Source organism: Dermacentor albipictus, chromosome 3 (genome assembly GCF_038994185.2).
Source record: "Dermacentor albipictus isolate Rhodes 1998 colony chromosome 3, USDA_Dalb.pri_finalv2, whole genome shotgun sequence".
NCBI lineage: Eukaryota > Metazoa > Arthropoda > Arachnida > Ixodida > Ixodidae > Dermacentor > Dermacentor albipictus.
The window spans coordinates 48409739-48432168 of NC_091823.1; the positions used below are offsets into that span (position 1 = coordinate 48409739).

The following is a 22430-nucleotide window of genomic DNA, read 5'->3' on the forward strand; positions in this document are numbered from 1 at the left end:
TGAGGTCGATTCTAAACCTCACTAACCTATGATGGCTGCTCTTACCCGAACCTAACACTTCTACATCCTACACTATGCTGAGATCGGCAGAAGGTATGAAATTAATTTCATTTCTTGTTTCACCGTTAAAGCTTTTTCAGATCCACTTTCTGTTGCTACGCTTCCTGAAGAAGGCGTTCGTTATTCGCGGCGGATTTCTTTCCACGAAATCTATCAACATCTCTCCTCTAGTGTTTCTAGAATCAACGCCGTAGTTCACCAGCCAGCTTTTTCTCCCCTTTTGCATTGAAGTCGCCCATTACTACAGTGTACTGAGTTTGCACTTTTGTCATCGCTAATTCTACATCTCCATAAAACTAATCTACTTCAACGTCATCATGACTGGAGGTTGGAGCGTAGCCTTGCACTACGTTTATTCTATACATATTATTAGGTTTTATTACGACTACTGCTACTGTCTCATTCATGGTGCAGAATTCGTCAATGTTGCCCGTCCTTTCTTTATGGATTAGGAATCCTACTCCGTAATTTTCCTCATCTGGAAGTCCTCTATAGCAGAGGTTGTGGCCATTAGTCAGCGCTGTATAAGCCTCACCAGTTCTAATCTCACTAAGACCAATGATATCCCAAACAATGCTTGATACTTCCTCAAGGAGGCTTGCTAAGCTAGCTTCACTCGATACAGTTCAGGTTTTAAATGTAGCCAGGGTCAGTTTCCATTAGCGGCTTGTCCAGGTCTGGAGATTCTCAGCACCCTCTGCTGCGTGACAGGTCTGACCGCCGCCTTGGTCAGCTGCTCCGCAGCTTCGGGAGACTGAGGGCGATTGGTTGATCGAATCAGTCCTTTGGGAGGGAATGGCTAAATACTGCACCAGCTAGGCCAATTCCTGTTGTGCTGAGGGAGTGTCTTTTGTTGAAGCTTATTGGCTCTTCCGAATTGGATTAATACAGCCCACTGGCTTTCGGCATTTTTGCCGGTGTCAGGCGCCACTCCAAGCCTGGAGATGTCTACTGGAGGAGGTGTCGCTCTAAGATAAAGACGTGGGGAAAAATAATTGTGGAGTTGTGCCCAGATATGTGAAGCATTGAAACTGATTGCAAGGGTTTTCATCGAATGTTCAAAGAATACGCGCTGTTTCAAAGCAGCAGGAACAGCACCCTTGCAGATATTAGGCGTCTTACAATGCCAACGTTATCACGAGTGCCGCCACAGGCGTTTAAGTGTCGCACCTGAATGCTGCACGAGATGAGAAAGAAGGAAAACCGTCCGCATTTGCAGCTTTGAAGTGCACTGTCCTTTCCGCTCAGGCTACTGCGCGCACCACCTTGTAGTAAGCACACAACTACGCATGGGGAAGGTTATTCATTGTGCGCGCAACGCTTATGCCAGCAGCGGAAGGCAGAACGCTGCCCTGGCTCCGCCGTAGAGTCGATTGAGTGGAGTGTGCGGATGACTCCACTCTCCTAGATAACAGGCATGTGCACTCTGCTTAATGACGTTACGCTACTTGGACTGAAATTTCCATTGCCAAGCCCGGCGCGACGAAAGCGGCGACGTCAAAATCACGGCGTTTTACTCTGGAACGTATCGGTTAGATTTTATGGTAGTCGGGCAAGGTAGCATGGCGTCAGGGATCGAAGTGAACCGGCCTTACGCTATCTCGGAGATATTGCTCCACTTGGCTTCGTCGTTGTTGCAGCCAAATTCACTGTGCGTCTCGCGAGCCTCTGGAAGCCTAACTTTCCACGCACAGGCCGCAGGTGCGTCACCGATTCTAAGATAGCACGGCGACGGCGACGGCGGCGCCGACAGAGTGAACGCGCTTCGCGAATCAATATAGTTTCTATCGCAATTAAATGCGAACGGTTGTTGAATTCAGCTCGACATCTATACTGTACTCACTAATTAGCACAATGTTTAGCTTTTCCTTAACTTCTTTAACTTCATTTATTTCTTCATCATCTTACAAGGTGGGCTACGAAATTACGCATTAAATTTTTTTATTTCTGATCAGTCTTTTTTTTTCGTGTTTTCCTTTAGCAGCTGTTATCGTAATGCCAGCCGATTCTTGCCTTGCCCTCACAATGTCGTTGTAGTATTCACTAAAAAATTGTTATGATCATTATTACCACAATCATCATTATCATCAAGTGCGTGCGCTTCGCCGTGCAGTGGCGGTAAAGTGTAAACTCATACCCGGCTGAAAATACGCCTCTTGGAAGAACTACGCCTTAATATACTTCCTTCTACGAAATACCTTGCTCTTCTGAAAATATCCTGAATATCTTGTACACCTGAGTTGAACATATATAAAGAAAGCACAGACCTGCACGGCACGCGCAACGGACCTCTAGTTTCGGCGTCATGCACTATCTCCGCGACGAAGAGTCTTCGCGTTGTTTTCAAGGGAACGATCTGAACTGTACCACGCGGCGTCGACGGCGAGCTGCGGCTTGTGCTGCTCTCTACACAGTGGTCTGCTGAACCCGGCGTTGCCTGAGTGTTGCCGCGCGCGTAGCTTTACGATTTGCTTCATCAGCAGCGGTGAGTATTTGGCGGGGAAGCGCAATAACGTGTGCCGAAGAGTAAATACAGGTATCCAGACTACGTGGCGCACGTGTCACATCGCATGATAAGTGGCACGATATGATGCTAATGAAGATGGTGTTGATGATGAGGACGAGGATGAGGAGGATTTATTGGCATTCCCTTTGAAGCGGGCGTTGACAAACAATTACCTAGCCTGTTTGATTTAATCACGTATGTCATACATGTTTCTCACTATAGCAATTGAATGTACAGGCCTCACGCGGCGCTAATCTCACATCGCAAGACAAGTGGCACAATACGACGCTAATGATGATGATGATGACGATGATGATGATTTACTGGCATTTCTTTTGAAACGTGGCGGTGACATAGTCACCTAGTCAGCCTGATTTAATCAGGTATATAATATATTTTTTTCATTCTAGCATTTTTGTATATGCACTTCTTTAATCTTCTTTTTCTTCCTCAAACCTTCTCTATCTGCCTTGTAGCTCTGCCTGTCCACCTGGTGCAATAATATGCAACTGCAATGCAAAGTGTGCACGTATCCATGCTACGCGATGCGCATGTCACATGGCGTGTTTCCTCGTGCGCTAGGACGCGCTTATAGGGCATTTTAGAGGGTACGAGAGTGATAAGTGAAAGGCAGGGAGGCCATCCAGGAATAAGCGCTGCTCACTGCACTGCACTCAGGAAAGGAAAAAGGGTAGGACAACATAAAGAGACGGGAGAAAGACAAGTGTTGGTGTCACCGACGTGGTAAAAAAAAATCAGGGCAAAACACATCAGGGCATGAGGAGGTCAACCGATTGCGCGTTCGGTTTGCTACCCTACACTGGGAGAAGGAGTGTGCATCAGAAAATCAAAGGAAGAAAGGCAGAGAGATAGAGGAACCATACTCCCTGCCGAGCGAGGCTGCTACCGGATGGCAACAGAACTCTCCCGATACGACCTATTCCAGCAGTGATAATGCCAAGACCAGACGGCGCCGTCCCGTAGTAAGGGAAAAAAGGGAAAAAAAATCTCTCATCGCAACGTCCCCTCTTCACCGGCGCGGCCGCGTTTGAAGCAAGCTCCTCCGACTCGTCGCGCTCGCTTCACGCCTTTCTGGCTTTACGTTCGCCGCGCAGGCGGCGCGGCACAGTACTCGGTCCCGTCTCCGTTCAGCCATTCAACCCGCCGAACGTGAGTCGGCGAACAGAAGATGGAAGAGTACACAGCACAGGAGGAGAGGAGAGGGGCCGTACGAGGCGGCCGAGCAGGGGTGGGGGGGCGAAGGGGGTGGCATTGCGAGGGGGAAACTAAAAGAAAAAAAAGAGCGTGTCGATAACGGGAAACAACGAAAAGCGGGATATGGTTGACGAAGAGATAGGACATCGAGATTTCTCCCAGCTTCCCCCTTCCCCACCCTCTTTGTTTTCCTTTCCCGTTAGGTGTTCGGGGAAGGAGAGTTTGGGGCCCACTCGCGCGCGCGCGCGCCAGGGAGGTCCAGACGCGAAAATGAAAGCAGGTGGCCGAGGGCGAGAACGCGGGGCACGCCGCGGAGGAGCGAGCGCACGTGGTGGTGGACGCATGCGCGCTGCCACCACCCGGCAAGCTCTCCTTTTTTTTTTCTTTCTTTCTTTCTTGCCGCCGAAACTTGGGATCGGGCGGCGGGCATTCAACAAGCGGTTCGTCCATCGCTAACGGAACGCGCGTCGGACCGCGTCGGAGCGTGCGCGTGGCGTGCACTCCGCGTCCCGTCGTTTTATGCTTCCGACGTCCCATCACGGCATCGCCTACAACTGGTCAGTCTAATTAACTAGAAATCACATTACCGTCTTCGCTACTTCTTCTTTTCTTCCTTTTTTTTTCTCATTCATCTTTGCAGCATCGTAAAGGCGGTTGCAACGTACGTTGGATCTCACAATCGGGCTGTCGTTTGGAGCACGATATTCGCGGAACCACCATTATGTAAGTACTGTTTCTGATTTGCTGCGTTATGGCTCCGTGTCGTTAATATGTTGTTAAATATTAATCACACTTTTAATCAGTCAGTAGATTGGGTAAAATTGACATAGAATTGCTTGCGTAAAGTGGGCCGAAGTTTACGAAGCTTTTTTTTTTTTTTACGTGCGTGGAAGATGGAACAAATTACAGCCAGCCTGTCGTGTCAGCGATCACGATATATATAATGTGCCGGCCAACGACAAACGGTTCATACTCCCCGTGATTCTCGCCACGGAAGAGCTCCGTGTGCATCGCCCGTTGTACAGTCTCTGAGAAAAATCTGCGGATGTCAAGTGCTGGTGATTGCGAGAGATACGGGACTACGAAAAGCAGGGACTGCTGGTAGTTCAGTTATATTTGCCGCGTGCGCTTGATGTAATGAATGCACCATGCGGTCGATTATGAGTGAAGAAGTGTGCGCGCAATCACGACTGGGAACTTTATGTAGCGCACATAAAATTGGCAGTTCAGCAGGCTTGAGCGAAATGGAGCATAAAGTGTGTTCTTTACTTTCTTTCTTTCTTTCTTTCTTTCTTTGTTTTTGCACACGCTGGTGTGGCAGCTTTTCAATCTTCCCTTACCACACTGAAGGAAAGACAAATATTGCTTTTCTGCCAAGTGTCTCGTTCAAGTTAATCACGAAGCGTCGGAAGTGAACAATAAACAGTGAGGCTGATTTAGCACCTTCGTCAACAACAGCGTTGCCTCATAACCTCTTCCTGTCTCAAAATATAGTCTATTTTAGGTCTATTTAGGATATTCTAGATTCAGTTACGCATACCGGCCGTTTCTTGGTATAGGAGGCGTTGGGTGCTTAGCTCTTCACTTGTTTTGACTTCTCGGTCTTGATGTGGGAAGTACACGCGTGTAGGAAGGAAAGGCCTACGTACAGTGCTAATTAATGAAGTTTTGCTAATCGCGTACGTGTCAACTGATAGAAAAGCGCTGAGCAGACTCTATCCCACTGCAACTCTCACTTGCCAAATTCACCACCGCACTTTTACAAGGACATCGTAGGCTGTCACCATGCACCCTTTCCTTGTCGTTGACTGCCTGTGAGAAGGCCCTTGCATTGTTCATATCACAATGTAGCCTTCATGTTCGCAACACGCACATTGAACGAGACATCGCAAACCGGAGATGGTCGCTAATCTCCGCAAACGCGGCGTATCATCACGACTGCTTCGCCTGCCCTGCTCGATAGAAGTTCAGAGTTTTATCACTGTATCGTTGTGATAGCCCTGTTAAATGAACTGTAGTGCCCTTATTGATAACTTTTTATTTTAAAAAGTCATTTGACGTGTAGCCAAGACTGTCGTGGCCTGGAAGTCAAACGTCCTTAAAAACTTGCCAGAAGAGCCCTGCGAGCCTTTACTTTTAGGCGCGCGGTCTTCAAGTTCGTCTTCTTTTCTTTTTAATTGACAAAAATTACAAGTGATAAATCAAAACAAAGAACTCCACTTATCACCGAGAAAGTAACCAAATGGTTTATTTGTTTATAATTATTATTTTGCTTTACTTTTCGTAATTTCAAACATTCGTCCTTTTCAGCAAGAAAACGACGAATGCAAGAAAAACGCTTGCTTTAGATAGTTAACCTTCACTCGTCGTTTTTCTCTGCACTCTATATATGGTCAATGCTAGCATCCGGCTTGTTTCTGTTCAAAACAATAACCGGGAAATCTTGGCAACGAGCTAAACAGCAGTTTTAAGCGCAAGCAAAACGTACAAGTAAATGTGCGAGAGAATAAGGGTAATGGTAAATAGAAAATGGTAAATGAAAATTTGAAATCATTAACAGTCGGCAAATGAGGATTTGACCATCCACTGTTTTGCTTATTAAACTCTTGGTTAACAGGTGTTCGCCCACTTTTGTTGCGCACTCAGTTGCCTACAGTTTTAATTTTTTAAGCAAACTCTATTTTTTCGCTATAAACGAGATGGAGTTGCCGGAGGTGTGCTACGCTTCCAATCTTTCCGGCGGGACCGCTATAAATCGTGCCTACCTGGCACAAAAATGGGTGCCTCTTAGCTGCTCAACGTTATACAGCTATTATATCTCCGAATTGTGCATAATCCAGCTTGCTCCAAAAATGCCGTATCATTCAAAACTTCATGGGCCTCCTGAATAACAAACGAGCCTTCAACGTGTTTGCATTCTGTGAAACATTTATTTGTGCTGGTTTAGTTCTTGCATTCTGCTTTCTCTCTGTTTTTATAACGAATTTCTCCTCTTTTTGCAGAACGTGCTTACTGCTGACTGCAAGATGACCGACAGAGTCATATTCTTTGTCGCTTACCTTACACTAGTCATCACCGAATTGCCATTAAGGTGAGCGAACTGTCCTCCTTTCGTATTAAAATATAAAGAGACAATTCTCGTTCAAGGCACTAACTCAAAGAAATTCTTTAAAATATGCCGCCTGCATGCCGTCTTCTCATAAGTGATGTAAAACATTTTCTTACTTGAAGTTTATGTAAAAACCTATCGTATTGCGATGGGTTTTTATGTACGTCAAAAGTACACTGCATGCTTACAAGACAATATTAACTATGCTGAAACCATCCGTTCCTTACTCGCGTCAACTACGAAACATTTTATGCTACGTTTACAGCAATCAAACGTTGTCCTAGTTCTTGTTGTAGAAATTACGAATTATGAAAAATAGGGATAGATTTTTTTCCCGACAGAATCACATAGCTTATCCACTCACATTTTATGTGTCAATGCTCGTAATAGAGCAGAATCGCTTCGCACGTTTCGTTGCCAATCAGACGGGCATTCTGCGTGCTTTCTTCATGAACAATATTTGTTAGGTAAATTCATAAAACTTCTATATGTAGCAAACAAGATTTTGTGGCAGCTAATTTTATTTTTACTGTGCTAAAAAAGCTTAAAAAACATCATCATTTCCATCTGATCTAGCTTGCTAGGCGTGTCGTGCAACCTTCCTAGTTTTCTTAAATGGGCCTCTGTTTCAATAAACAGAATGTAATGAATAACACTCAATAAATATCGTTGTACCTCTCAGAAGCTATAAAAAGAAATCGCATTACTCTGCCGATCTTCCGTAAAAATCTCAAGTGGGTTAGAATAGTTATTCGCAGTACAGTTGGAACTGAATTCACACACCAAGTTTAGACCTTCAGAGTAGAGACTGAAGAGGTAGTGGCGTTGTACGAAAAGGCCCTACACGACAGCGCAGCCAAAATAATTCTTAGGACAGCCTGTACTACGGATATATCTTAATTGACGCTCGTAGTAACTATACCTCACTATTCCCGTCACTATTACCAGATCCTGACCGGGAGCTTACCATTTTTGTTGAAAAGAAAAGTGTGCAATCATTGCGTTCTACCGATGCTAACATATATGGACCAGAAACGTCGAGGTTAACAAAGAAGCTAGAGTACAAGCTAAGGACCGCGCAAAAAGCGATGGAATGAAAAATGTTAGACGTAATGTTAAGAGACAGTAAGAACAGCGATGTCTATCGGGGGACAAAAGGGTGTAGCCGATATTCTAGTTGACATTAACAGTAAAATAAAGGAGCTGGGCAGGCCATGTAATGCGTAGGATAGATAGCAGGTGGATCATTAGAGTTGCAGAATGGGTGCCAAGGGAAAGGAATCCCAGTCGAGGATGGCAGAAAACTAGGTGTGGTGATGAAATAGGAAATTTGCGGGTGCAAGCTGGAATCAGCTACTGTAAGACGGGTAATTGGAGATCGCTGGAAAGGGCTTCCGTCCTGCAGTAGACATAATAATAGGCTGATTATGGTGATGATAATGATGATACCCGTCAGGGAATCAAGGTTGTCCCGTTTCTTAAAAATTGCTTTTCCAGTTTCGTGAGCACACATTGCAATTTCTAAATTTTATTGGCTTTCTTTCCTTACACCTTTCCTTCTTTATTATCGAACTGAACAATCAGAGAGGTTATTGCCTTTATGGCGGCATCGGCTACTCCTTGCCCCTTAGCAAAGGAAACAAATGTGCGCAACAAGGGAGAATAATGTCACAATATATCGCACTTAGTAGATATGTACAAGATATCCATGTCCGCAAACAAGTGTCCTAAACTGTGCAGTATAGGGTACAGATAGCAACCGATGACCTGCCTTTGCATATGTCGTTGTTCACACTCAACCATTACATTAGGCCGCTACGGTGGTTACGCGAGAAAGAAGTCGAGTAGTAACATTAAACAGAATAACAAGAAATAATGAAAATGAATAAACAAATAAATTCTAGCAAACCGACATAAGTGTGCGCTTGAGCAGTAAGAGAGAGAGAAAAGGAAAAATGTGGAGGCTAACCAGGTTTCAGCATAGTTTGCTATCCCAAACTGAAAGAGAGGGAAGAGGACAGAAGAATGGGACTATCCAAATGAAAAGTAAAACAGATAATTAAGAGGAGGAAGTGGCTGCAATAAAATATACATGAATGCGAGTGGCATGAAATTAGACGAGAAATCGATAATCAAATCACGGGACAAGATTAGCATGGTATCTGTCGCTTCCGAGGCTCTTCGTGGTCGTCATTTAGCCAATCCAAACGCTATCATAGTGTTCATACTTAGCTCCATTTGCAAATAACGGTGCACCGCCTCTCAAGTGCATGCGTCTCCGATGATATCCACATTGACTCCGTTTCGGGCAGTTCCGCGTCATCTTGACTCATTGCCAAGGACAAATCGACTTACGTCCCGAAAACTTCGAGACTGCATCTCGACGAAAAACGAGCTCCCCTTTCCGCACAGTCTTGTTTGCTTGCAGCGGTGGGAGACAAACGCGGCCACGAAAGGAGAACCGCGCTAAGTTCAGAGGCTCACACGTAGAAAAAAAAATAGTAATAATAATGTACGTGAAAAATTGCGTCCGTGTCTCGGATTGGACGCCCACCGCAAGGGTTGCGTCAGTCGCACGAGGGCGCATTAATCTGTAGCCGGAGAGTGTTCCTCTCAAACTTGCACCAGCCCCGGGAGTGCGGCGAAATCCGAGAACTTCGGGAAAATGACATCATAATCTCTTGTACACACTGACGACCCAGGCCGGATATCATAGCCCGCCGTACTGAGCAACGCGCAGAATGCAGGGATATGGAGCCACACGTTTCCCCGTGTCCTGCGGCGGACGAGATTAGGCGGGATAGTGTGGCCAGGTTACGTTCTGTTATAAATTTCTCGCTGGTGGATAAATTGGGTATCGCATACCTTACTTCCTTTACATTCATTTGAATTCCACAGCGAATAAGTAACGAACAGAGCAAGGAAGGAGATAGAAAATGGGTTGTAAATGTCGCTCCGGTGTGAACACCTGAAAGCGATACTGGAAGACCATTTGCGTGAGCGATTGCTGCACTAACCAGTTCAATTAGGTACGCTCTGATAGAAAGCGCAGAGGGCAGCACTGCGGCGTCGACCAAGCTATATTCTATATGTCTACACTGTCATGGGATAATGGTGAAGCGTTGAAAGGAATGAGGTGAAAAAAATAATAACAAGAAACATGGGCGCACGCTGTCGGATGTGCAACTGTTAAAACCTGAGCCACGTAATCTGGATGTCCTCAAAGAAGTGGAACATTGTGTTTAACTTTGCCTGCATTGTGTTTAACATGTGCCTTATAATCATTTTTCTTGACAACAGGCACCTGACCTGGAAGTTTTCCACGTATACCGCCTAAGTTCGCTGTGACAGATAATAAGAGTTAACAAAGTTCACGAGCGCAGTCGGTCGTGAACGTGGAACTACCACGGTTTGTTTTCGAAAGCACATGCCTCTTAGACGAACAGTCGCAAGGTTGCATGCGCGCGCGTTGCTTGTCTGCACAAGCTCTCGCCTACGTTGAAACTTCGCCTTGGTAATCGCCATATAAAAAAATATTAATCCATACGAACAGAATAAATCCGAAAGGAAAAAACGTTGGCGGTAGCGAGTTTCGAAACTACGACTCCACGCTCAGGAAGCCGAGTGTCTTACCCACTGGGCTAAACGTTTGTCAAGCTTCTCAACGCGCTCGCTTGCCCGCGACGAGTTCATAACTCGAAGGAGGGGCACACGACACAGCGCCCCTTTTTTGTCATTTTTTTGTGTGTGTGTCCAGTTTTTGCACTGTTTGCTGAAGTATCTGCTTAAAGACTATTGTCAACTCTATATCAGTTCATTAATTTCTTGTCATATTAACCTGTACCAGCCTTCTAAACACCTTAATTATTGTTCGACGATTTCGGCACTTAACAATTGCTTTTCATTGCTATATTGTCACTATGTGTTGCGATTTTTTCTTTGTCGCCTGACACTTGCTTGTCGGGGCACACTTTGATAACGTCTTGCAATATTCACAAAACAAATCAAAACCATAGAAGTCTTATGAACATGACGTAACGCTAATTTCAGGCGACGAAAAAATCTGCACAGATACAATGCGCAGCATTTGTTGCCTACAGGCGTAATTTAACTTACGTGCATAGCTATGTAAGGAACAGTTAAGTTTTTTGTAGCCACGCTTGAAGACAACACTTTTGATCGCTTCCAGAGGTCGCTTCCGCTCAATGCCTTATACAACGGATCTTAATGAAGATTTGTTAGATATCTGCACCTTTCTAAAAGATAATAACTTCATAATCCATCACAACTCCCACTCCGCCTTTACCTCACACAGTATTTCTTACGATTTTACTGCCGTAAAAACGGTTCGATATTTTCCATATTACGAAAACACGGCTACCACAGTCACGTCCATTCTGTCGATCCCTGTATTTCTATGTGCTGAGTTCTGAGAGCTAAACGCATTACAACTTTTTTTTCTTGTCATTCCGAAAAAAAAAAAGGAAAAGGCAAGTATTCTCTTCCAAATAACCGTAGGCATACAAGTTTCACACGCAAATAGCATAATACGTTTAAAGTCTGAAAGTTTCCTTTTCAAGTAGTTTCGAATCGAAGTTAATTTGCATAAGCCCAGTTTTCGGTGCTCGTCGCTTCGCTTAGAGGACCAAATACGAAAAGTCCTGCTCCCCCTCTCCTGCCGTGTTCACTTAAGCATTCTGCGGATCCTTTATATATATATTTTTTTCTATTTCGGCAACAGCTGCACGAGGTCAAATGTGGCCTGAAGCGCTGAGAATAATACATATGTATTGGAGGAGCAAAATAGAGCAACAGTTGGCTGAAGTTTAGAGTCACGCATTGTTGGTTTCATCGTGCGCAACCCGTTTTCGAAAAGAGAGAGAGAAAGCAAAGTTCCTTTCATGTAAAGCAGCCGCTGAGTTCTTCCCAACAACGTGATCATGAGGTCAAGGCCAGCAAGTAATATGACTTCGCGCTATTAGCGATGGCTATAATACGTATGCGCAGAAGGCTGGGAACGGCGTTGAACGCCGTCTGTTTTCGGGCCCACGGATTGATCACCGCCATGTTGTCTGCGTTACTGCGATAGGCGCCCCCGTCATTAACAGATACAATACTAGAGAGAAAGGAAGGCGGGGATGTTAACCAGGTTGCACCTGTTTTGCTACCCTACACTGGCAGAGGGGGAGAGCGAAGAAAAGGAGAGGGAGAAAGGATAAATTAAAGACAGGATGGTTAACTAGGACTGAGCATGGTTGGCTACCCTGCACTAGGGGAAGGGTAGGCCAGTAGAGTAAAATTTAGGAGAAGGATAATTGAATTGTGGGATTTTGAGTGCCAGAATTAGGATTTGTTGATGAGGCACGCCGTAGTGGGGGTACTCGGGATTAATTTTGCATCTTTAACGTGGCCTCAGTGCACGGGACACGGGCGTTTCTGGCATTTTTCCCCCATCGAAATGCGGCCGCCGCGACCGGGATTCGATCCCGCGGCTTCGTGCTTAGCAGCGTAACACCACAGCCGCTAAGCCACCGCGGCGGGTTAAGAGAAGAGAAAGTCGTGTCATTCCGGTTGCCTTCAGGAATCGCGGTAGTGATTTTTGATCATCGTCCCAAAATAATGTCCAACGAGAATGGTCTTCCGTCTAGCTGGCTTAGAAAGGTGCGGAGGACAAGCCTTACAATCTCAAAGGATGCGCGGGAGAAATAAAGAAAGAAAAAGAGAACTAAATGGGGTAAGATGGGATACGCGCGCACTCGCAACAGTGTTCATTCAAAGACGGTCGCGTTTTCAAAGACGCTAGTCGTTTTAAGTACTGCGTAAGGAATCTGTGCGGATGGTCGTAAATCGCACGGCCCCTGTGTTCAGACATTATTAAAGAATATGCCTCAAAGGTGACAAGCTTGGGGGCTGAGTGTATTTTTTTTTATTGAATCCTAGAAGAAATATTTTGGTTTGCCTGTGGAAAATGACACAATTCTACCACCTCAGGTAGATTACTGAAGGAGGCGGACATAATTGAATGATACAGTACAGGAATGTTTAGCTAATTAGATAAACTTTATTGAATAAATGTTCATTTGTAGTTCCTTAAGGGAACATGATACAATTGATGAATTGATGCCGATGAGTTCTCAAGGCACGCCCACTTCGGAAAATGTTCAAAACTAGAACAGCTTTAAAAGTAAGTGTCATCAAACTTGCAACAAAATCCACTTATTTCAATTGCTTTTTTTTTACAGAACGTCTTCTCCAGCAGTGCAGGGCAAAATTAGCTGAAACACCAGTGCATATTGCCAAACCGTATATGTAAATGCATACCTCAAAACTGAAGCCAACCTCAGAATTCCTCTAAGTGGACTTGCCTTGCCAACTTCCGACTCCAATTCGTAATTTAATTGCAGTACCTCTCACAAAAATGTAAAAATGAAAATAATTAGTGATATATTGCTATTTTGTCATTACGAATTTTGATGACTCTCTTGTGCAATGTGCGCGTCTCCAGATATCTCAGCTATATGAATAGTGTTCATCTTGTGATGAAGGTAAATTTTTCTGTTTATTAGAGATTTCAGAAACTCCTGACATCTTGCGATAGGGAGTGCTATAACGTAAAGCTATTCCGAACCTTACTATACCATTTTTGAAATCAGCCCTTTAAGATTGATAAAAATTTTTTGGCCATCTCCACTTCGCTTGTCTTTCGCGCGACGTCAGGACAACCGCGAACTCGCCTCATTTCAAATGGTGTGTATACACTGATTTATTTATTTATTTATTTATTTATTTATTTATTTATTTATTTATTTATTTATTTATTTATTTATTTATTTATTTATTTATTATACCCTAAGGGTCAAAGGCATTACAGAGAGGAGTGGGTAATACAGGTTACAAAAACAATCAATACAATACAGTGAATTTTGTTAGAAAATAATTTCAACATTCTCCAAAATAAACAAAGGTTATTAGTGCATCGCGAAATCGTTCATTATCTTCAATGGCTGCAATATCGGCAGGGAGGCAATTCCATTCGACAGATGTCTGGGGAAGGTATGACTGAAAAAAAAGAAAGGTAGGACTGAAAAAAAAAGAAAAAAAAGCGCGTTTTAAAGATTCATTGTTAAATTAAAAAATTAAATTATGGGGTTTTACGTGCCAAAACCACTTTCTGATTATGAGGCACGCCGTAGTGGAGGACTCCGGAAATTTCGACCACCTGGGGTTCTTTAACGTGCACCTAAATCTAAGTACACGGGTGTTTTCGCATTTCGCCCCCATCGAAATGCGGCCGCCGTGGCCGGGATTCGATCCCGCGACCTCGTGCTCAGCAGCCCAACACCATAGCCACTGAGCAACCGTGGCGGGTAGATTCATTGTTATGCTGAACAAAACTTAATGGTATTTTTTTCTCGGTATAGCCGGAGACTGTCTTGTTGCGAAATGAATAGAAGATGACTGCCCACTAATCGCTCTGACATTGGCTACTCCGAGCAGCCGATGAGAATGGATTTATTAGCGTAGAATAAAAAATATGCGTGGGAAGATTATATTGTCGAACCCTCTCAGCACATACACGACATCGCTTTGCCAACTTGTCTTTGCTGAGGATCCGGTTTAGCGACATGTTTCATCTTCCGTAGCACGCTGCCGTGATTTAAATAGCAGCCACCGCAAGCTGAGTAAAGTGTAGCGATCCAATGGCAGACGCCGGCACCACCTTCTTCATCCGGTTATCTACGTTCACTGCACTAGCCTGGCTCCACGGATTCTCCAGTTTTTCGTGCACTTCGCCTGTTGCCTTCCAATTAGATAAGAATAGCCTGTCGAGATAATCAATTCTATTCGCTTTGAAAAGAAACAAAAGTGAACTGCTATAAACAAATAGAGCGTTTCATTGGCCTGTTCAAACAACGCAGTGGGTGACAACCTGATGCTTGCGTCGATGTTTGCGTAAATTGCACGACAGGAGTTTGAAATAAAAACATATTGGAATAGTTTTACGTTACAAGACCACGGGTTTCATGTTCTTTGGTCTCCTTTTTGTTGTTGTTACCGTTGCCTTCATTATATTACTTTGAATGAGCGGTAGGTTGCTTGCGCTTGCGTTACGTTCATTGAAATTGTAAGTAGGACAACCAGACACATAATTAGTACTAAAAATGTTGTTTTTGCAACCGTGCATACCGATTTGAGTTGAATGCTAGTTAACATACAGCCCTGGACGAACAATGCGTGATAGAGCGATCCCGTGACCGTCGCATATTTTGCACGAATTTATAGCCCCGCAATGTTTCTTTTTTTCTCTTAGACAGTTAGAGACTTTAAGGTAGAATTTCAGAGTCCATACCACATATTTTTCACCAGGCTCGAGAAGAACATATATTTCGCTGCATTGCACAACGTAACGACGATCAGACTCTCAGTTTATCAAGTTTTATTTGTTAGGGACCCCGCATGATAGGGCGTTTTCCGCATCCCATGACGGCGAGGAATAATTACCGATTGTACGAAGCGGTATTAAAGTAAAAAGTAAAAGTAATCCGCTCTGATCATGTAAACGTTGTCATCTATAGAGAATAACTGTCTATCTAGAGAACTTCAATCTGACGTGCATGGGGAAACGACGCCACTCATGAAATGGAATCTTGCAAGAAAGAAAACACTGACCGATAAAACTGGAGCGCAGTGGTGATGACTAAAGCTTTGCCACTTGCATTCCACGTCATTAAGCGACGCGGTCCAATTATACCATCTTTCAATCGTCATATTTCTTCCTTGCTGCATACATTCTTCTTGTTCTTGCTCCTTCTTCAAGTAACTAAATGTTCATTTTTTAAGTCTGTGAAATATCTGGCCCTTCCTTCGGTACCCTTTTTTTTTCGGTGTCAGGTAATTTATCAAACAACAACAAAGAAACAGTCAAACCACATGCGCGCAAGGGCACCGCGGCCAATGTCACTTCCGGAGGAATTTGCACGAAATATGCCGATGTCCATGTGACACACTGACCGCGTTTCACTTGTGGTTGTCTGTATGGGGACGTATTCCATGAACGAGCTGAAAGGAGAAACACTGCCCAGGCTAGCAGAGCGAGGGAATAAATTGCACAGGAGCATCTCAACAGGGCATAACGAAGTGGCGAATGCCAATTTAGTAAAACCCAACATACCACTAGCTGGAATGAAGACAAATAGCACAGACGCTTAACTGATTATCTGTGCCTGGGCATCTGCTAACTCAATTACTGAGCTAATAATAGGCTAACTTCTCAAGTGGAGGATGACCCAGTATTCCGCACGATCAGGCGGCATTTAGCATTGCCTAACAAGAATCGGAGAAAGATGTTCTTAAAGTGAGTATTGTAGGAATCGTAGACAGCCGCCGCAGGCCAGGAAGTGTCATTGGTGGCTACTGAGCCCAGGCGGCAAGCAAGACCACGGGATTAATGCCTACACTGATACGCTGCTCGTCCGTATTGACGCATTTATGCACCTTGAAGTACACCATAACAAGTTAGGGTCTGAGGTAATCCGCGTGCCACCAGTAGAGCTTTCGCGATGTGTCAAAGCAAGGGGCAAGTTTTATTTATGCTGGCCGACAATAATATGGATTTACCGAGTGTACATGCATGTGTCTTAGCTGCAGTCAACCCAAGGACAGCGAGAAGGCGCTGCAAGACCTGATATTTTAGGCAGCATTCTTGAAAGTACTGAATGAAGGCTCCCTGTTTCATTTAAGCTACTGCACATTCCAGCGGTCACACGCCACCCTAAGCTAATGGTACATTCGACAAGTCGCTTTCGAGCACTCAAGAGGGCTCCGATGGAGCGCTTTACATTGTGCAAGTTGAAATCTAGTGCTCGGAACGCATTGGCCTGGTTCCTTCAAAACACCGCGTTTCAGCTCAGAGTGCTCGGAGGCGCTCTCAAAACCTTAGAGGTGGAAGTGTGACCAAAGTCCGACCTAATTCTGGTCTCAGCAGCTCAATGTTTGGCTCACGCAGACCTCCCATGTATCCAATCTCGAGAAAGTTCCGCATCGCTTTAAGCCGACTCATAACGTGGCAGGAGCCAGTCGAATGTGCCATTAGTTGAAGTCAGTTTCCTGCCTCTGGAAACGGTGATGACAGCATGCCCTCAGCAGTTGATGGCACCTTTTGCAGCGAGGCGAAACGGTGCTTGGTCTGCCTGCGCGTTCCTCGTTTTGAACATCTGGGATAGGTGACAATACGGGAGCCGAGCAGCATGTTCGGGATGTCGACTAGGTTTGGGGTCCAGGGGCACTCAGAGGGCCTTGAGCTGACGCCGTACCTGTTCGCCCTCGCCACGTCATCCGAAGGCACCAGCACGCAAGTGTCCATCCAGAACGGTGCCGTACTCTAAGAAGGCCTCGCCGGAGGCTATTTGCTGTATCGCTTCCGGGTTCCCTGGAAATGGAGCCGAGAATAAAAAAATATATATTTTAGTCAAGTTAAGAATCGAGCTTTTATGTTCCGTGAATTCACGGGGACACGCGCCCAGCTTGCAGTGAACGCGATACCCTTGGCATCAAGATTTATCTCTGAGAATTTTAGGTCGTACGACGCAGCATTAATTGTACCTGCACTGCTGATTTTTATGAGTCAAAGCAGTTATGATGTCAAACCTGATATCACTACTCACAGTTCATGTCTCCCCCAGGCTGGGGCATTTACCGTAACTCTACATTTAGCGTGACGTTGTTCCCGTCCCCTCAACTCGTAATACGGCAGGCGGCACAACTATCCTTAAATTAAGGTCTTCGATTTCACCACTGCGACGCGTACGATTGCGACAGAAAAGTTTACATTCACGGATTGTAGCATGCCAGGCTTCAAATGTATCACAGCTTTTCAAAATTGAATTACTTTTCAACTTTTAGTTTTAATTTCTTATGAGCGTCTGGCAGCTACCTATTCCGGAAGGAATGTCCATATATAATCTACCAAGGCGCACGTTTTAGAAGCATCTCTGCATTCCACTGACGGACGAAAATAGAAACAAAAAACGCGGTGGAAGTAATCACTTGCCACGCATGTGCATAAATGTCGAGCACTTGACGCACCTCAAATCTCATTGACCTCGCAGAGACGGACACAAAGAGAACGAAAAATCTGGGGTCTATCAATTTCCCACCCGGGAGAAAAGAAGAATGAGTTCGCCTTTCGAGCCAATGCGATGGCGCTCAAATTTCTCGCATTATAGCGTTGCCGCTATTGTGCTCTTCCCATGTGAAAGAAGAAAACTTCGAACTTTTCACTCCTTGAATGCTACGCTTCATTTTCTTTCATTCCGTCTTTCCGCGCTGTTCTTGGATTCGACAGTGCATCACTACGAGCACATAAAGAGTGTTTCTGCGTCGCAGCCGATAATGCTTACTTTACGCAGCAACGCCTGTTACGTTGTGACGTTTCTTCAGAACAGTGGCTTCGGAACCCGCCCAGGAGTCTTTATTTCGGTTCGGAGAAGGGATGTGGAGCAATCTGAAAGAAAAAAAAAGAACGTGAGTCTAGGCTATACGCCCTAGATAACAGTCTCTTTTTATTGGCTCGTGCTTTCATTTTATTTTATTCTTCCGATCTTTACCGTATATTGTTTGCTCAACGGCTTCAACCAATTCGAATTCCGCGACTTTTCTTGGCGATCACACGCAGACAAGGCCGGGAACCGGGGCACAATGAAGTTTCGTGCAGGCTTGATTTCTGTCTTTTTTGTGTGTAAGGAGCATGGGAGCTAAGAGGAGGAGGGGGGGACCGTAGAATAGTGAGGCGCTCTTTCAAACGGTGATTAGGGAAGCAACAAGCATAGGAGAAAATTGCATGGCAGGCAGCAGATTTAACTAGTTCCTGAAAGTGCCATATGAGAAAGAACACCTAACATTCAAACTATAGGAACACTGCTTGTGCCACACTTCCAGTAATGCTGTCTGTCCAGTGTAATAATGGGCCCCGTTTCCTGCGCACCCGAATCGTCCCCCACCCCCTTCTCAGCAGCAGCAAAATTGCTGATGCAAATGTTGAAGCTTCTATTCAACGGCTGTTGGGGCAACAACATTCCCCGTCCCCTCCCTAACAGCTGCACCCCTAAGCAGGGGGCAAGTCTGCTTTTCTGTTACATATGTTAGCTACATTCATGGTATCTTGAGGATGACCTACACTACAGACGCTCAGCGAAGCTGTCAGTGACGGCCAAGTGACCGCTTTGACGTGACGGCCAAGTGACCGCTTTGACGTGACGGCCAAGTGACTGCTTTGACGTGACGGCCAAGTGACCCCTGGTCTCCCCGCTTCTGCCAAGTACTTCCAGCGACCCTGCATTTGTTCTTGTCGCCTGTGCGTACTTTACATCCGTGCATATTCATTTTGGTGTTATCTGAGCCTCCGGGAAATCGCTTCCCGGCATCGTTATCGAGAGCATCAGAATTATTTGGACATTTCGTTCGCGTTGTGTTTGACTGTGAGAACAGTTCCGCAGTGCTCGTTAGCCGGCTCTTCATTTCCTCCCGTTCTCGGCGGCTATTAGCAAAGAGACAATCTCCTGCCTCGCCAAGCATTCCTGCAATGCTCTGAACTGGCGAGAGTTCCCGCCACTCCGTCGTTCCTGACGTTAATCCCATTTCTCGGGAAGACTGCTGCGAAAAATGAACGTTCCACGCATGCCCCTGCGTGGTGCCGCAGAGCAATGTGAGTTACCAGTGTGGAGATGATGTGTGCGCTGTGTCAATAAACATTGTGCAGCGTTGTACTAGCAGCGCAGAATGTTCGACTAAACACTTCAGGAGTCGAATGCACTGGTTCTTGCAGTGACCGTGGCGATTCGTGAACCACTGTTGCAGTTTGCGCTCGACCCATGCTGTTGTATATTTGAACGTGATGTGATGTTTCTTCGTTATTGGGGGGAGGCGAAAGCCTTATATGCCGCATGAAACGGAAAATCCGGCAAGTGTCCGGCGTTAACATCGGATTGCAATAACAGCCACATGACGAAGTCACGACGTCACATGACCGAGTCGCGACGTCACATGACGAGTCATGACGTCATGTTTCCGAAGCTAGACTTGCTGCCGCTCGCACTGCGAAATCCCAGGGTGAACAGCCACGGCGTCGGACGCACGCTGAGGCCCACTTTCAAAATTGAATGAAGGTGGATTAAAGTGAATTAAGGTGGAGTAAGATTAGTAAAAATTAGTGCAATGTGAATTAAGGTTGATTAAGGTTGGTACAAATAAGAGCAAGGGGGATTAAAGTGGATTAATGTTTGTACAATTTAGAGCAAGTTGGATTAGGGTGGATTTAGTTAGAATTTTATTTTAAGGTGAGAACTTAAACAAGTCCTAATGCTTTCTCATTCAAATCACGTAAGGATATTTGAGTGACTGACAATTTTTCCCAATGGTCCAGAGAGGTCCTTGAGAGGACAAAGAAAAAAATAAGGCTGCGTAAGCAGCTTGACGAGCACACCGGCCCGTGTTACATAGGTAGCTGTGGGTAACATATCCTAATAACAACGTAAAATCATAGCAAGAAATTGTTTCGAGACATTCTGTGTCACACGCAAACAACAATACAACAGCAACAGAAAAGCAATCTGCACCGCCGCACCAAGTTGCGTAGGAAAAATGAACAGAAGCTGGCAAAAGTGTAGAGCGTTTTATCGGAGCAGTTAGCTCTAGAGAAACGAGATGGCGCTTTCAGCGGCGCGCCGCAGGTTGCCTCAGCGAAAGCACATGAGTGCCAAACCATTACCGCTTCTGCCCTGTTACTGTGCCGTCAGTTGTCGGAAATTCAACTGAGCGTTCGCTAACCCGCTGTTCTCCACTCATGCTGCAAAATGTGGAGCTATATAGGGAAGATGTGTGCAGCAGTTGGCTGCAAAATATAGAGACTGGCACATTAAGGAATGGAATGAATCTGTGGGGGTAAGTTCACGGGCCGCTGCTACATAACGACTGCTTGTGTCGCCGGCCCTTCGGAATTCATGGCTTTCCTCAAGAATAAAAAAGAAACGTGACTGATACGTCAGCGTTGTATCGCGAACCTCTAAAGAAAGGGCTTCAACCTTGGAGCGTTGACAAGAGTGAGTACCGCGCGTTACAAAGTGACAAAGGGAGTAGTGCCACTTCCTGGCATAGTGAGTTTCTCGCACGTTATTTAGACACATCCGCCCCAATCCAGGCGCAAACTTAAGCCCACTCTATCGCCAATATATCACAAATGAGTAAATGGGCCCACTCTTCAATCAATGCGCCGAAACGTAGGTGACGGCGACGACAATGTATGTATATTCGAAGCTGAACATTTCGTGACAGTTCACCGAATAAGTGAGCGACTAGTGATCGTCTTTGCGTCGTCCGTCTTCGTCATCGTCTTCCGTCTTTGCCTACATGCTACTGAAAAAAAAACAGTACATCTACGTTACAAAGCTGGTGCGCAGCAAGAACAAATATATCGCAACTGAGCACACTCGCGATCTGTTAGGCAGAAAATAAACAATCTGATAGTGACCGAGCCGAGGAACATTAATGAGTCAGAAACATCACAAGCCGCTGGCTTATACTATTTGCCAAATATAGAACGAAGAACGAAACACACGGATCCTAATTTAATTCATAAGCAGGAATTTTGGACAGCTCGGAATATATTCCTAGCCCCGCTTTTAGTACAAGCACTGTACTACTCGCGCTGTTTGGACAAAGCGTATTGAGCTCCGAAAAGCTTGCATGTCCTCTGAAGCTGTGACCAAAGCTTCGTGTAGTCCACCCGGTCTCTACCTACGATATCCGCCAAAACAGAGCTTTTCTGAGCCACACCGGCGTCGTGCATATCCATTGTAAACACGGAGGCAACTGAGACAAGGAATGGACTCGTCACCATGTGGTCAAACATGGCGCCGTCCACGGAATCACCGTGAAAAGGCTCGATAAGTGTGCTGCTGGTTTAAGTAAACAAAAAAAAAGACACGGAAAAGACAACATAATTTATCAATCACGAAATGACAGCTTGTGTAATTTGGACAAGGATATGCTTTGCACTAAACTAAGTGTATGCAAGTAATCCAGCATACATAATAAAGTGTCCGACAGGATTTGGCAACCACTAGACGTTGTATACGTTGAAACATAGCATTTTTCCGTATTTCTGCTATTACGCATGAATACATTCAAACGTATAGATTGACCAGCTTCAGACCTATAATTAGTAAGCACTTACTTTTTAATAAGAATCGACAAGCCAGCCGCGATAGATATGAACATATTTAATGACAGCATGATTTACAAGGAATGGAGCCATGTGCTTTCTGTAGCGAAGATTTTATATTAACTACTCGTAATTATTTTTTCTTCTGCAGACGATAAATTTTATTTTTGTTTGCAATGGTAGTTATTCCCAATACTTGATGGGCATAACTTAAATAAGCCATTCAAAGAGTGTTATATCATAGAAGCGTGACTTCAATATGCAACAAATATTTTATTCTGATTGATGATGTCTATAAGTTGTCTATAAGTTGTCTATAAGTG

The 22430-nt window shown here is 44.9% G+C and overlaps 1 protein-coding gene across 3 annotated transcripts in view; it reads left to right on the forward strand.

Moving 5' to 3' along the window:
• Nucleotides 1–22430, forward strand: part of LOC135898152 (gamma-aminobutyric acid receptor subunit alpha-2) — a 117359-nt gene that overhangs the window by 18358 nt on the left and 76571 nt on the right. For 2 of the 3 annotated variants that reach the window (XM_065426930.1, XM_065426931.1), the window contains exon 2: nt 6784–6872. In XM_065426930.1, the coding sequence (XP_065283002.1) occupies nt 6784–6872 (89 nt within the window). Of the gene's footprint in view, nt 1–4221; nt 4339–4421; nt 4505–6783; nt 6873–22430 lie in introns of those variants that run through there. The other variant, XM_065426932.1, reaches the window with a different exon arrangement.